Below are 17,260 nucleotides of genomic sequence, written 5' to 3'. Positions count from 1 at the left end.
TATGGTAGAGAAATTAACAAATTATCTGGTAACAGCTCTGGTGGACATTCTTGCAGTATGCATGCCATTTGCACACTCCCTCAAAACTTGAGACATCTGTGGCATTGTGTTGTGTGACAAAACTGTACATTTTAGAGTGGCCTTTTCTTGTCCCGAGCACAAGGTGCACCTGTGTAATGATCATGTTGTTTAATCAGCTTCTTGATATGCCACACCTGTCTGGTGGGTGGATTATCTTGGTAAAGGAGAAATGCTCACTAACAGGGATGTAAACAAATTTGTGCGCAAAATTTGAGAGCTAAGCTTTTTTGTGGGTATGGAAAATTGCTGGGATCCTTTATTTCAGGTAATGAAACATGGGACCAACACTTTACATGTTACGTTTATATTTTTGTTCAGTATATAATTTTCATCAAGACATTGTCAATATTGGATCAACTTGAGTGTTAAAAAGGCCTATATACAACCAGAATGTTAATGACCTGATTTGGAGTTCTGTTCAGATCTTTCAGCTGGTCCATAGATCTACCAAATTATATTAGCTGATGCTGCTGAAGTAAGACACTGAAAATCAGAGCTCTTATCAAATATTCTGAAGAAAGATGAGATGCAAAAGACCTGCATTGGAGAAGAAAACATAAATCAAACAGCCAGTAACGCTTCAGTGATCTGGGGGCTCCAAAGGGCCTCTTATACAGTTCAAACTACAAACTGTCCTGTTGAGGTAAAAAATAAATAAAAATAACCTAATTTGGAACCTCAGCTAATGTAGGACAGCTAATGGGCTAATTCAGCTAATGCTCACTGGAGGACAGTATTTTAACCATATAATTAGGAATTAGAATAGTATTTAATAGGATCTCTATGACTTTAACCAACAAACCAAAGCCCATTGGTGTCATGATGACAGACTCAAATGTATGAATACATGCTCTAACTAGGCAAATATCCAGACTAGATCATGATGAATTGGTTGGAACTAGCATGGACCTTATCAAAGACCTTAGTAACAATATTGGTTTTAATGTTTGCAAGACAACTCTCTTTGCAAGAGAATGACATCATTAATTAGGGTGCGAGCATGTATATTATTATTTATTATCAGGGATGTCACTGTCAAATCCACAGAAAGGAGTCTCTGCTTATTCCTCTCTGGTCTCACCCAGCTTTGGGCTGTGGCCACCCACTGGACTGAGATGGTACAGGAAGTAATCTAGCATGTACATTCTGACTGGCCGAACGTAATGGAAGGATACAGATGAATTGGAGCAGCAGTCTGGACCCTGACAGAGAGAGAGGGAGAAAGAAAGGAAAAAAAACTGATGAGCAGGAAGCTCAATGGCACTGAAGGGAGGTAATTTGCTATGTGTTCTACTGAGAGTGTAGACCTACTTACCACTTTGGAAGGGTAATAGTTGTACTGGTAGAACCATTTGGGCAGTATGTCTTTGGGACAGAGAAGGTTACCCAGCCACAGGGGGTGGAAGGTTTCACTGTGTTGGTGGTCTCTAGAGTCCCCTGCCGGGACTCCCAGCTTCTGGAGGCAGAAACCCAGCTGTAGGTCCTCTGCAGAGGTGGACTGGGTGCAGGTCCCGTGGTGCAGGGCCCTGACGTAGCGGCTCACAGACTCGCGGCTCAGTACATAGCCAGCACCACCACTCATGTAACCTTGATGGACAAAGCGGCGAAAACGTCTGCCCAGATACACAGGCCTGTCTGGGCTGAACCGAGACAGGAGCAGACGAAGGTTTTCCACGATCACATAGGTGTCATCATCAGCTTTGAGGAACCAGTCAGCCTTGTCTAGGTAACTGGAAATGGAGGGGAAGAGGGGTCAAAGACAGAAGGTAGAGTTTGTCTCCTTTGCCAGCACAAACAAATACACATACAGTGCTTTAAGAAAGTATTCACACCCCTTGACTTTTCCCATATTTTGTTACAGCCTGAATTTAAAAATTGATTAATTTGAGATTCTGTGTCACTGGCCTACACACACAATACCCCATAATGTCAAAGTGGAAATATGTTTTTAGAAATGTTTACAAATTAAGTAAAAATGAAAAGCTGAAATGTCTTCAGTCAATAAGTATTCAACCCCTTTGATATGGCAAGCCTAAAGTTCAGGAGTACAAATCTGCTAAACCAGTCACATAATAAACTGTGTGCAATAAGTGTTTAACATTATTTTCGAATGACTACCTCATCTCTGTACCCCATACAATTATCTGTAAGGTCCCTCAGTCGAGCATTGAATTTCAAAACAGATTCGACCACAAAGACCAGGGAGGTTTTCCAATGCCTCGCAAAGAAGGACACCTATTGGTAGATGGGTAAAAAAAAAAAAAGCAGACATTGAATATCTGTTTGAGCATGGTGAAGTTATTAATTACACTTTGGATGGTGTATCAATACACCCAGTCACTACAAAGATACAGGCGTCCTTCCTAACTCAGTTGCCAGGGATTTCACCATGAGGCCAATGGTGACTTTAAAACAGTTATAGAGTTTCATGGCTGTGTTAGGAGAAAACTGAGGATGGATCAACAACATTGTAGTTAGTTCACAATACTAACCTAAATGACATAGTGAAAAGAAGGAAGCCTGTACAAAATATTCCAAAACATGCATCCTGTTTGCAATAAGGCACTAAAGTAAAACAGCAAAAAATGTCCTGAATACAAAGAGTTATGTTTGGGGCAAATCAACAACACATCACTGAGTACCACTTCATATTTTCAAGCATGGTGGTGGCTGCATCATGTTATGGGTATGCTTGTCATCGGCAAGGACTAGGGAGTTCTTTTTGTGGATAAAAATAAACGGAATAGAGCTAAGCACAGGGAACAACCTACAGGAAAACTTGGTTCAGACAGCTTTCCAACAGACACTGGGAGACAAATTCACATTTCAGCAGGACAATAACCTAAAACACAAGGCCAAATATACACTGGACTTGCTTACCAAGACAACATTGAATGTTCCTGAGTGGCCTAGTTACAGTTTTGACTTAAATTGGCTAATAAAATCTATGACTAAGACTTGAAAATGGCTGTCTAGCAATGATCAACAACCAACTTGACAAAGCTTAAAGATCTTTAAAAAGAATAATGTACAAATATTGTACAATCCAGGTGTACAGAGCTCTTAGAGACTTACCCAGAAAGACTCACAGCTGTAATCGCTGCCAAATGTGATTCTAACATGTATTGACTCAGTGGTGTGAATACTTATGTAAATCAGATCATTCCGTATTTAATTTCCAATAAATGTGCAAACATTTCTAAAAACATGTTTTCACTTTGTCATTATGGGATATTGTGTGTAGATGGGTGACCCAAAAAATATATTTAATCCATTTTGAATTCAGGCTGTAACACAACAAAATGTGGAATAAGTCAAAGTGTATGAATACTTTCTGAAGGCGCTGGTACTAGGGGTTGTTGAGAACACAACAGGTGGCCAATACATTACAACCAGACAGGGCAGGCTTTACATAGGTCACCTGACTGACACAGTCTGTCATCAGCCCATCCATCCACATTGCATTTAAAAACACTACATACATACATACATACAGTGCATTCGGAAAGTATTCAGACCCCTTCACTTTTCCACATTTTCTTACGTTACAGCCTTCTTGATATAGGAATCAGGTTAAAAGTAATGACTAAATGTTCCACCCTTAAATATACTTGTGAAATGTTCTTGTTTTAAGTATGATTAGTACTTTCTTAGTAGTGACTAATTATTACACTCTGAAACTGTGTGAGATGTGTTAGAATCTACTACCTGGTAATGTGTGAGTGTAGGACCAGTAAAGATTATGACATTGTGCTACTATTTAGCAATGTGAGCAAGAGTTAGGCCAGACAACAAAGGACAAGGAGAACTGTCTACAGGCAACTGAGAAACCAAGATAACTGAGGAATTTAGGGAGGAGAGAAACTGTGTGTGTGTGTGTGTGTGTGTGTGTGTGTGTGTGTGTGTGTGTGTGTGTGTGTGTGTGTGTGTGTGTGTGTACTGATGGTCAGGAGAGCAATTATAAAAGTGGAAAACTACAGCCTGCCTACAGAGGGGAGGGATTTTTTCTCTGACGTGTGCATATAAAAATATTGTACGACCATTTTGTTTTAGAGCGTTCTCATGAATAAACCCTGATGATTGTATGCTGGGCTGCTTGGTCTGATTATTAGAAAGTTACAACCTCTGGGATACCGACTGAGTAATAAGTTCATTTTTGAAACATTGGGATAGAAACTCTCATAACAGCTTGGTTCTTTCGAGCCGGATCTCAACACCCGTTGTCTGTCGTCCCAGGGAACCCCGAAACCGTGCACGGGTGGATCTAGGATCCGTGGGACAAGGTCCTGACCTCTAAGATTGAGGGTTAATCCAGGCCGGCGGTGAACTGGTTAACGACAGGAACGGTGACGAGATCCAACCAAATTGAGTCCCAGCTACAAGAATAAGGTCAGTAATCTTTATTCATTGGATTTTGGGGGAATTTAACTGTAACCTGCAGTAAGGATTTATGGAGTTTAAATTTGCTGTAGTGAGGTTCCGTCAATAATCCACAAAGGGATCAACATCCCGGTAGCCCGTTTTTAGACGTTTATCTAGAGAAAACCCGATGTGCCAGTATTCTATATAAATATAAGACGGGGGGGTCCGAAATAGAGTCTGGGTAGAGAGGCCATTACCGAACATAAACTAGCCTTGTGTTGAGACAATCAAGGATTGTCAAAAGTATACAAGAAGGGAGTAAACGTAGTGTTTTTTAGACGTTTATCTAGAGAAAACCACGCGTGAGTATTCTAGATAAATAGGAAAACGGGGGTGAAACTTCAAAGGAAGAGAGTGTGATAGTGAGATGGTCTGGGATCGTCAATAAATATCAAGTAAAGGGAATTTAAAATAGTATGTGTGAGAAATAGAATATTATAAGTCATAAACAACTGTAGATTAGCAGTAACTTTATCCGTTCCATGAAACTGGAGCCGTAATTTGTCTTAGTACAAACTCCACGTCATGAAATTGGGGCCGTAATTTGTCTAAGTACAAACTCCAAGTTGCCGATAGTGTTAACCAATAATCTTGTGTGAGACTTAATATTTGCTCAAAAGTCACATCTAAGAATAAATTCCAAAAGACAGGGACCAAAATAGGTAGTGTGAGGAAGTAAGTAATTATAATTGACTATTTTGAGGAAGAAACATATAAGAAATTAATTAAAGATCGAATAAATCATTAAAAGCAAAATTGTAAAATTATTTAATACCTAACAACTCAGTTAAAGTGACAAAAACAATTATTAGAGAGTTGGAAGTAATCTAAATTCAAATAAAGGTGAGATTCAGGAATTTGGTAAAAGCCATAAAGTAATTGTTCAAAGTTTTGGGTATAGGATGATCAAAGAGTCCTGCCAATATGGGAAGCAAACCCTCCAAGGAGGTCCCGGGGTCAACCGGAGATGAGAGATTTATGGAATCCAGGGATAGAAGAAATCTCCATTATGTAACCAGGTGGAGGGAGAGGTATGGTTTTGAGGGACGTCTGGACGCAGATAAATTCGAATCCATGCTTAAAACAGATACATAAGGTGTGTAAAGGAGAAAGAAGCAGTGAGAGAGAGAGAGAGAGAGAGGTCTAAGACAGAACCCACAGCTCCCCCTGTAGAAAGGTCTAGATCAAGACTATACACCTCCCTGGCAGATCAGGCCTGGAGGAATAAATCCAGACGATGAGGTGGTAGTGGTGAGGGGAAGGGTGCCACAGCAGGCTGCCATTTTGGAGTTTCCACCCCCTTACCAGAACCAAGGGGAAGCTGAGGGAGCACAGAGGGGGGTTGAGGATAAGGCAAAGGAAGATAGTACAGTTGAGGTTCTAAGGAAATGTTTGGAATAACAGCAGCAACCCAATTGGTCATTGCAGAAATTAGAAAGAGAGAGAGAGAGAGAGACGGAAAGAGAAGGCTAAGAAAGTAACTAGAGTACAAGGGTACAATAGGGGGGTCAAGGGACCGAAGGGTGGAAGACCCAGGTCCCTGAGCTGAGCTTAGGAGGGAGTCATTATGGGTCAGGAGATGAGAGAGTAGGAGGGGGCCAGTACCCAACTGATAGCCATACCTAATCTATTGGCAGGGAATGAAGGGGCCCCAGCAACCTTAGATGTATACAGTAATAATAATAATAATAATATGATATTTAGCAGACAGGCCATGAACACAGAGGACGTGGCCAGAGCGGTAGAAGGAATGACCCACCCCAAAACAGGAATAGTAAGGTTTGGGCTGCTGTTAGAGGGCAGTGGGTTTCAGGGGATGCCCAGAGGGCACTTTTGCCATGGGCCGATCACGGAGAGTATGTTGGGAAAATAACTGAATTGTGTAATAGCCTCAGAGAACATTACCATCGTCATGCAGACTTCTCTAAAGCACATGAGTATAAACAAGAGGATAGTGAGACTGTCAGCCAGTACTTAGAGAGGGTTAAATATGTGTTTAATGCAAACAGTGGCATACCCGAACCAGACCAGAGACAGGGGAATGATACGCCCTACCATCAATGTTCCTCAGTGGAATGAGACCAGAGATAAACAGGACCATTAAAAATAATTTGATAGGGTGGAGAAAAGCACAGCAACACATATTGAGGTTAAAAGGTTTGCAGTTTACCAAGAGCTGATTGAGAGAGACCTTAAGGGAGTGCCAACTCTCGGGGAGATAGTGAGGCCAGAACAAAGGAGCAGTGTCCTGGAAATCACAGTCTGTTTTGTTTCTTTCAGTTCTGCTGGGAGTATATTTGATGATGAGAAATGTTGAATTGCATTGCATTGTTTAAGCAAGAATGGTATTAAATTAATGCTTTCTAGTTATGTGTATGCAAATATGTTATTCGTTTTTTTGGAAGCAGAGAGATGTAGTGAGAGCAGTGGAAGGGATACCCCACCCTAAAACGGGGGTACACCAGTTCAGAAGAGATATGGAAGGGCTGACCGCCCACTTTAAGCTGAATACAGGGGAACTAGAGAGGGCAGTCAGACAGATAGTGTTGAAGGACTGGGCGGCAGTAAGGGGAAACTGGGTTCCCGGAGATGGGAACGCGCCGGTGTTAGAGTGGGAAGAGGAAGGGGCTTATGGGGATAAATTGGCACAAATCTGTGATAATCTGAGAGAATATTATCACAGACATGCCGACTTCTCCAAAGTCCACGAGTTTAAGCAGGGAGACAGTGAGACTATTAGTCAATACCTAGAGAGACTGAGAGATGTGTTCAATGCAAACAGTGGATTTATTAAACAATAGGTTTATATTTTAATAAATTAATGCAACAGGCTTAAATCAGTAGATTACCGGAAGGTGGTTATGGGTTTGTTATTTATATGTTTAGTTAATTTAATGACACGTCGAGTTTTCCGATGTGTTCTGAGGGGGGAGTTTTTTTGTTTTTGTTTTTTCCCAGGATTGAGGGAAATCCCCTACAGCATATGTTAAGGGACAGTAGGAGACAACGTATATATATATATATTTTTTAATAGATGCCTGGAATAAAATATCACTGCTTACTTATATGAAGTAAGGGATTATATTGGCAAATAAGGGAAATATGACATTAAGAAGGGTGACAGGAACAATAGAAGTGGAGACAGATTTTCCTATGGTGTTGATCAAATAATTGATAATGGATCATTTGAGATGAGATCACATGGAGCAGATTTAGGGGTTCAATAATCATTGTGAGATTTAAAGAGGATATGATCTGAAGGGTAATCAATTAAACATAATCATTGTATACTCGAGGAATATTGAGTGGTTTTATGGATTAGTTATGAGTAATTAGATTGATACAAATGATTATTGATGAGTTAGGACTGGGGATATCTGTATCATGTTCTGTGTGTACTTACCATCTTTAGATTACTGATGGTAATTGAAGGTTAACAAAATGAATAATTTCTCTTCCAGGAGAAAGATATTCGCTTATCTCATTGGAATGTTGCCCAGGGATAGGGGGAGCAGTTTAGTGGAGTTAGGCAGTATTTAGGTCGTAAAAGTGAGCTACCAAATTAAGTGGGGCCTGGCTATTTTTGGTTGTTGTTTTTCAATTGGGTTTTTCAAATAAAAAACAACACACCTAGTATGATGTTTATAAAGGGTTGTTATTTCAATTTTAGGGGGTTTTCAACAGGTCAAAGGTGATAAGTCTTAAAGTAGCACACAGTGAATTTTATGGAGTTTCTGTTTTGACTGAGTTTAGGATATATATGATTTCTTATGAGAATAAATGTCATGAGGACTTAATAAACACTTGGGATAAGTAACATTTATGAAATATTTAGGATGACGGTAATGTTTAGTATACTATGGGATGGAACAGTTTGTTTAATGATTTCAATTGCCTCTGAACTCTGTTTTGACTTTCTGGTGTTAATCATCCACACTGGTAATTCTAAAGGCATGAGAGGAGGACTTTAAGATAGTTTATTTTACCAAGTTGAGGGTAATTTATAATACTGTGAGAAGTGTGAAGATTATAATTTGGTAATAATATATATGATTTGAACCATAAAATAACAGAAGAGAGAGAGAGCTTTACCTGAATGAGGGATACCTGTTGCTAGTCAATTGTACTAATCTGGGATTACTTTTACGGGATAGAAGTTGAGGTATTATCAAATGTCATTTAAATTTCATTTTTATTATGCTTTAATAAACAACAGGTTGGTATTTGAAACTAAATTAATGCAATGAGCTGCAGTAATCAGAGTAAGGCACAATCTAATGCTAAACAGCTATTACCTAGATCATTGATTTAGTAATGAGATCAGGAAGATAGGAGCAATAAAGAAGCAAGGGACAGTCTCAACAATAAATAAGGGATGGCAATTGGATGATAAATTACCAATATTACCTAAGTGATTGTTTAGGTAGGTGGTAATATTGACACATGGGCAGAGGGGGGATGATGTGTCAAGAGGGGGGATGATGGTAGATGGTAGTGGTAGGATTAAAGATAATTAGACGAAGTCAAGATTAAATACTTAAAATAAAACGTTTTTTTTAGATACAGTCTAGAAAGAGAATACTAATGTGAACGGTATGATTAGAGAGGGGTTAAGGAAAACACACAGGAGAGCAGGAAGAAATGGGGTACAATGTCTACCGATAGTATTAACTACAATCAGGAGAACTCCAGATAAAGAAGGGTTATTGCCATTGGAGAAGGGATTTGATAGACCATACAAAATGCCCGAGTTAGGAGGACCGGAGCAGGCAGAAATAGAAATTGAGAGCACCCTAGCAGAACACGTGAGAAGGTAGTTTATTAACCACACCTGTATGTTAGAGGTTTTGTTCCCCACAGGTGAACTAAAGGAGAAGGTGACCCACTCTATATAACCTGGAGACTGGGTGTGGAGCCAATCGTTGAGGAAAAAGGATTGAAAGCAGTCACGCTGGGAGGGACCATACCAAGTCCTATTGGTAACTGCCTTCGCTATAAGAATAGCTGAGAGAGCCACTTGGGTCCACGTTACCCACTGCAAAAAGGTAGGGCCACATAACAACACCGTTGAACACACACAGGGTTAAAGAGAAGAACTAAACCACTAGGGTTCGGGGGTAAACTCTGTTAACGAAGAAACCCTACCCTGACCTTTCATCACTGTGGGGTGTTTATAGAGGTGTGGGTATGGGGAAGTACCAGACAGGTGGGTAAGGGACAAGATTGGGATGGCGGTTTTGGGGATTTTGGGGGACTCTGAGCTGCATCATCATGTTAACCATATTATGGATTAATCCAGGTCAACCTAAACAGGGAAATGATGCACTGATTTGATCTTGTAGAAATACTGAAACCAAGAAAGACTATTGGGGGAATGATTATTTTAATAGTTAAAGTCAGTTTAGGACAAGATGGGGGATTCAAGATACCATTCAACTTCTCCCATGAAGAGATAGGAGGTTTTGGGGGCTTTGGTAAGAAGGGGGCGTGTACAAGAAAGTTAGGTCCTAGAAGGTATGGTAAATACATTTGCACTGGAGAACGCTCATGTCCTTGGGCAAGGGTGTTTAAACATACCTGGGGAACATGCTATGAAAATGGAATGGACGCAGTACACCGATGGGGAATTAAACATACCCATGATAAATGTAAAACGGAACTGGTGATAACGGTAAAGTCAATTATGCAAGATGACATAGCAAGGAACTATTGGGCCTGTGTTGATGATTTCGGGGCAGATATATGTTTGAGGTTCATTTTTCAGGAGAGAAATTAATCTTCCACCCCGAGACAGAACAGCAGGTAGATCTAATGTTATCACCAGAGGTATCAACAAATAGTCGAATACCCCTTGGAAGGCCCTCAGAAGGAATCCTAAATAGCACTAAACCACCAAGGGTAGAATATTTCCTCTTGCAGGAAATGAACCAAGGAGAAGTAGAAGGAATTTCAAATGAGAACTTCTGGGTAAGGTGGATGAACTACACAGCTAGGGCGTTGGGTCAAACTAATTGTTATGCCTGTTCAACAGGTAGGCCAACCCTTGTAACTGCATCTATGCCTCAGACCATGTTCTCTTGTGTGATAGATTTGGGATCAAATCAAACCTCACCTAATTGTTCTGATATTAAAATAACCACTCTTAAAAAGGATAATACTAAGGCACCCCAATTCACCATGAACCCCGGAGATTATCAATGTTATAGACACCAAAGTAATGCGAATCACAGATCAAATTGGAGAAGGGTTTACAACAACGTTTTTCTGGTGGGTTACAATTGATAAAAATGTTGACTGGATTAATTACATCTACAAAGGTTCGTTGATTAGACAAGGGATGCAGTGAAGAGAATCTCAGGCCAACTATTCGCCACCTCACTCATGACCTGCAGAATAGTTTGGTTCTCGGAATGCTTTTAGCAGAGAAGGGCGGATTTGCAAGATGGTGGGAGGTCATTGTTGTATGTTTATCCCCAACAATACAGCCCCAGATGAAACAGTAACTAGAGCACTGGCAGGTCTCACTGCCTTAAGTAAAGAATGGGCTGAGAACTGGGGGGTGAATACATCAATGACTGGTTGGTTTGATAACATGTTTGGTAAATGGAAAACTATTGTTGTAACTATTCTGGGTGCAGCTATAGCTTCTATGGGTATACTTGTTCTTTGTGGATGTTGTCTTATTCCCTGTGGCCGAGGGTTGGTGAGCAAGGCGTTGGAGAATGCAGTATCACAGCAGATGGTGAGATACGGCCCAATCCCGGACTCCGACCTAAGGAATGAAGAATATGACCCACCAGGCTTGGTGGAGGACGACAGACGATTCAGATAGTTTGAGACTAGATGTTTTACTAGAACTATAAATCTCTAGTTTAAAAGTAATTGTAATGATTTTCTGTGTATTAAAGTGTGGATAATTTAGTCAAAGGGTGGATTGATATAGGAATCAGGTTAAAAGTAATGACTAAATGTTCCACCCTTAAATATACTTGTGAAATGTTCTTGTTTTAAGTATGATTAGTACTTTCTTAGTAGTGACTAATTATTACACTCTGAAACTGTGTGAGATGTGTTAGAATCTACTACCTGGTAATGTGTGAGTGTAGGACCAGTAAAGATTATGACATTGTGATACTATTTAGCAATGTGAGTAAGAGTTAGGCCAGACAACAAAGGACAAGGAGAACTGTCTACAGGCAACTGAGAAACCAAGATAACTGAGGAATTTAGGGAGGAGATAAACTGTTAGGGTTGTGTGTGTGTGAACTGATGGTCAGGAGAGCAATTATAAAGTGGAAAACTACAGCCTGCCTACAGAGGGGAGGGATTTTTTCTCTGACGTGTGCATATAAAATATTGTACGACCATTTTGTTTTAGAACGTTCTCATGAATAAACCTTGATGATTGTATGCTGGGCTGCTTGGTCTGATTATTAGAGATTTACAACCTCTGGGATACAGACTGAGTAATAAGTTCATTTTTGAAACATTGGGATATAAATTCTCATAACACTTCTAAAATGGATGATTGTTTTTTCCCTCATCAATCTACACACAATACCCCACAATGACAAAGCAAAAACAGGTTTTTAGACATTTTTGCAAATGTATAAAAAAATTAATGAAAATATCATATTTCCATAAGTATTCAGACCCTTTACTCCGTACTTTCTTGAAATACCTTTGGCAGCGATTACAGCCTCGAGTCTTCTTGGGTATGACGCTACAAGCTTGGCACACCTGTATTTTGGGAGTTTCTCCCATTCTTCTCTGCAGATCCTCTCAAGCTCTGTCAGGTTGGATGCGGAGTGTTACTGCACAGCTATTTTCAGGTCTCTCCAGAGATGTTTGATCGGGTTCAAGTCCAGGCTCTGGCTGGCAAGGACATTCAGAGACTTGTCCCGAAGCCACTCCTGCGTTGTCTTGCCTGTGTGCTTAGGGTCATTGTCCTGTTGGAAGGTGAACCTTCGCCCCAGTCTGAGGTCCTGAGCGCTCTGGAGCAGGTTTTAAATCAAGGATCTCTCTGTACTTTGCTCCGTTCACCTTTCCCTCGATCCTGACTAGTCTCCCAGTCCCTGCTGCTAAAAATAAATCCCCACAGCATGATGCTGCCACCACCATGCTTCACCGTAGGGATAGTGCCAGGGTTCCTCCAAATAGTTCAATCTTGGTATCATCAGACAAGAGAATCTTGTTTCTCATGGTCTGAGAGTCTTTAGGTGCCTTTTGGAAAACTTTAAGCGGGCTGTCATGTGCCTTTTACTGAGGAATGGCTTCCGTCTGGCCACTCTACCATAAAGGCCTGATTGATGGATTGCTGCAGAGATGGTTGTCCTTCTGGAAGGATCTCCCATCTCCACAGAGGAACTCTGGAGCTCTGTCAGAGTGACCATCAGGTTCTTGGTCACCTCCCTGACCAAGGCCCTTCTCCCCAGATTGCTCAGTTTGGCCGGGCGGCCAGCTCAAGGAAGAGTCTTGGTGGTTCCAAACTTCTTCCATTTAAGAATGATAGAGGCCACTGTGTTCTTGGGGACCTTCAATGCTGCAGACATTTTTTGGGACCCTTCCCCAGATCTGTGCCGACACAATACTGTCTCGGAGCTCTACGGACAATTCCTACGACCTCATGGCTTGGTTTTTGCTCTGACATGCACGGTCAACTGTGGGACCTTATACAGTGAGGGAAAAAAGTATTTGATCCCCTGCTGATTTTGTACGTTTGCCCACAGACAAAGACATGATCAGTCTATAATTTTAATGGTAGGTTTATTTGAACAGTGAGACAGAATAACAACAACAAAATCCAGAAAAAGGCATGTCAAAAATGTTATAAATTGATTTGCATTTTAATGAGGGAAATAAGTATTTGATCCCTCTGCAAAACCTTAAGTCATTAAGGTTTCGAGGCTGACGTTTGGCAACTCAAACCTTCAGCTCCCTCCACAGATTTTCCATGGGATTAAGGTCTGGAGACTGGCTAACCCACTCCAGGACCATAATGTCCTTCTTCTTGAGCCACTCCTTTGTTGCCTTGGCCGTGTGTTTTGGGTCATTATCATGCTGGAATACCCATCCACGACCAATTTTCAATGCCCTGGCTGAGGGAAGGAGGTTCTCACCCAAGATTTCACGGTACATGGCCCCGTCCATCATCCCTTTGATGCGGTGAAGTTATCCTGTCCCCTTAGCAGAAAAACACCCCCAAAGCATAATGTTTCCACCTCCATGTTTGACGGTGGGGATGGTGTTCTTGGGGTCATAGGCAGCATTCCTCCTCCTCCAAACACGGCGAGTTGAGTTGATGCCAAAGAGCTCAATTTTGGTCTCATCTGACCACAACACTTTCACCCAGTTCTCCTCTGAATCGTTCAGATGTTCATTGGCAAACTTCAGACGGCCCTGTATATGTGCTTTCTTGAGCAGGGGGACCTTGCGGGCGCTGCAGGATTTCAGTCCTTCATGGCGTAGTGTGTTACCAATTGTTTTCTTGGTGACTATGGTACCAGCTGCCTTGAAATCATTGACAAGATCCTCCCGTGTAGTTCTGGGCTGATTCCTCACCGTTCTCATGATCATTGCAACTCCACGAGGTGAGATCTTGCATGGAGCCCCAGGCCAAGGGAGATTTACAGTTATTTTGTGTTTCTTCCATTTGCGAATAATCGCACCAACTGTTGTCACCTTCTCACCAAGCTGCTTGGCGATGGTCTTGTAGCCCATTCCAGCCTTGTGTAGGTCTACAATCTTGTCCCTGACATCCTTGGAAAACTCTTTGGTCTTGGCCATGGTGGAGAGTTTGGAATCTGATTGATTGATTGCTTCTGTGGACAGGTGTCTTTTTTACAGGTAACAAACTGAGATTAGGAGCGCTCCCTTTAAGAGTGTGCTCCTAATCTCAGCTCGTTACCTGTATAAAAGACACCTGGGAGCCAGAAATCTTTCTGATTGAGAGGGGGTGAAATACTTATTTCCCTCATTAAGTCATTGAGTTTTTCTGGATTTTGTTGTTGTTATGTCTCTCACTGTTCAAATAAACCTACCATTAAAATTATAGACTGATCATTTCTTTGTCAGTGGGCAAACGTACAAAATCAGCAGGGGATCAAATACTTTTTCCCCCTCACTGTATAGACAGTTGTGTGCCTTTTCAGATCATGTCCAATCAATTGAATTTACCACAGGTGGATTCCAATCAAGTTGTAGAAACATCTCAAGGATGATCAATGGAAACAGGATGCACCTGAGCTCAATTTCAAGTCTCATAGCAAAGGGTCTGAATACTTATGTAAATAAGGTATTAATGTTTTTTATTTTTAATAAATTTGCAAACATTTCTAAAAACCTGTTTTCGCTGTCATTATGGGGTATTGTGTGTAGATTGATGAGGGAAAAAAATAATTTAACCAATTTTAGAATAAGGCAGTAATATAAACAAATGTGGAAAAAGTGAAGGGGTCTGAATACTTTCTGAATGCACTGTAGATCTCCCATACCACATGGATAACTCTTCACCACCAGAATCATGTCCTCCATCAATGTGAGAGAGATTAGGAGAACATACTGATGTTGTGGGAGCATTACCCATCATGCAGTAAGTTGAAAGCGGCCATGGTCTTATTGTACAGTTTGTCCCGTCCCTCCTCTGTCGCCAGAGCCAGCACGGTCCCAGGGAACAGGAGGTCCGGCTTAGAGCTCATGAAGAGCAGTGTGTCACAGCGAGGCCCCCAGGTGTTCACTATGTGTTTAGCTTTGGTCCACAGAGTCTTGGGTGAGGTCAACACCCAGCAGAGCAGCCGACCCGAAGAGGAGGGGGTGGGGGAGGGGGGCAATGGCGATAGGACTGAGGCATTAGTGGCAACAGCAGAGTGGTGTACTGAGAGAGAGAGAGAGAGAGAGAGAGAGAGAGAGAGAGAGAGAGAGATTATCATGTGGCTGAGTGTATTAGAGATATTCAGAGGTGTAAAAAATACTGTAGCTCCAATTTACCTGAAGGGAGCTCACCCAAGAGGCTGCTGGTCCGTGAGGGCAAGGGCACTGTCCCCTGAGAGATCTGATATGCTCTGTAGTAAGCAATGGCCATGAAACAGAGACAGAACCCCAACACAAAGCCAGCACAGAACATAAAATCCGAGAGCCTGGAAGGCTTTGAAGTGGGCTTAGACATAATCATCTGCACAAGACAAAAATCAGATTGTACAAGTAATGTACAGGTGAACAAAAGAGAAGAGCATTCGCAGATAAAGTAAATCAAAAATCTATCCGGTTTATAAGAAGTTGCAACAGGGAGACACGTCCAGCACAGAAAATGTCTTACTGACATCTTGGACAGGCCCTTCATATACTAATCAGACAGCCCCAAATGTTCTAGTCACGAAAGTGGGCCTTCAATTATGTAGGCAATGCCACACACATTTACGTAGAAAAAAAACTAAACGTCCCTAGTCTGTCACAAATGTTGAATACAATTATTTTAACGTACTCTGATGATTGTCCTGGGTGTTGGTTGTTCAGCTGGTCGAAATATGACCAAATATCCACAGAAAATTATTATTAAACAGACTTCAAAACATGGGTCTGTGTGTGGCAATCAATGTGTGTTTGCTCATGACCGAAGGCACGTGCACAAGATGGAAGTACATGCACACATACTACCAGGTGTTTACATGGTTTTGCTAGAAATTTCTACTTCAGTACCAGTGCTCTAAAAAGTTGGGTAAACAATATTTTCCTATGGATTTTGTCTCAAATTTCAAGCAGCTGAAGGTCCAACTGCACAAACAACCGATAGAGTAAGTTAAAATGTAATTTTATTAAACATTCTGGCTTCTAAGGAACATTTCCACGATTCTGCAGTGCTTTGCTTCAGACTGTATATCAATAATTAGTATCAAAGTGTGATTGATTAGGCTATCAAAACACCAGCCCAAGAACCTTGTAGGAAGTCAAAACAAAAGGCAGTGACTTTGTCAGCTACTACAGAATCACACAGTGTCATCAATACAATACTATAGTGAATAAAGTCGCTCTGGATAAGAGCGTCTGCTAAATGACTAAAATGTAAATGTAAATGTAATAATCAGTGTGTCCTCGGTCCTTGTACATCCAGTCTGGCATCACCCACTATCAACAGATATGAGAATAATTCATAACATTAAAGTCTATTGACCATCAACCCGCACCTTGAGTGTCACAAACACTGGAAATCATGTGTATTACAGAAAGGGAAAATATATTAATATGCTAAACATTGTGTTAATCACTCTAAACTAAATATGAACTTTAGTGATCTAAATGTCCCCATTACCAACATGCATAGGCCTACAAATCAATCCTAAATCTTACATTTGGTTTTACAAAGTTCTATCAAACTTACCAACTCTCTGCCTTCCAGAAACCGAAAAATGAGCTGATGTGATGGTTAATTGGACACCACCCCTGCTGGTGCACTGCCCACCAATTGATTGATTAGGGACACATTAGTAAATAGACCACTAGATGGTGCCATAGCGCACATTGGACACATTCCATCCTGGCCCCAATTTTTCAAAAGTTATCCATCTGGATTTCACTTTTCATATAGTATTAAATGCATAGAAATATCATTAATAGAACGGTATCCCCCATTCAAGACAATGAGTCGTCCATTCTATTTCTATGGATTTAATCCTATAGGCTAAATCTGGGCACTGGTCCTGCAGGTTTGCAGCACAGTGTACTGAAATCAATTACTTTTGTCTTGGCCCAGTAGCTTACTAAA

General features: G+C 41.1%; 1 protein-coding gene across 1 annotated transcript; it reads right to left on the bottom strand.

Moving 5' to 3' along the window:
• Positions 1 to 1,068: 1,068 nt before the first annotated feature.
• Positions 1,069 to 16,956, bottom strand: LOC121570380 (glycoprotein-N-acetylgalactosamine 3-beta-galactosyltransferase 1). Its single transcript, XM_041881840.2, has 5 exons — positions 16,877 to 16,956; positions 15,490 to 15,673; positions 15,085 to 15,376; positions 1,397 to 1,811; positions 1,069 to 1,283 (listed from the first exon to the last, which is right to left on the bottom strand). Exons 2-5 carry the CDS (start codon positions 15,671 to 15,673, stop codon positions 1,143 to 1,145), a joined length of 1,032 nt encoding a protein of 343 aa, XP_041737774.2. The 5' UTR covers positions 16,877 to 16,956; the 3' UTR covers positions 1,069 to 1,142.
• Positions 16,957 to 17,260: the final 304 nt, after the last annotated feature.

Source organism: Coregonus clupeaformis, chromosome 35 (assembly GCF_020615455.1).
Source record: "Coregonus clupeaformis isolate EN_2021a chromosome 35, ASM2061545v1, whole genome shotgun sequence".
NCBI classification, from domain to species: domain Eukaryota; kingdom Metazoa; phylum Chordata; class Actinopteri; order Salmoniformes; family Salmonidae; genus Coregonus; species Coregonus clupeaformis.
Note: the sequence above shows the minus strand (reverse complement) of the source record. Positions and strands in the feature narration are given on the sequence as shown.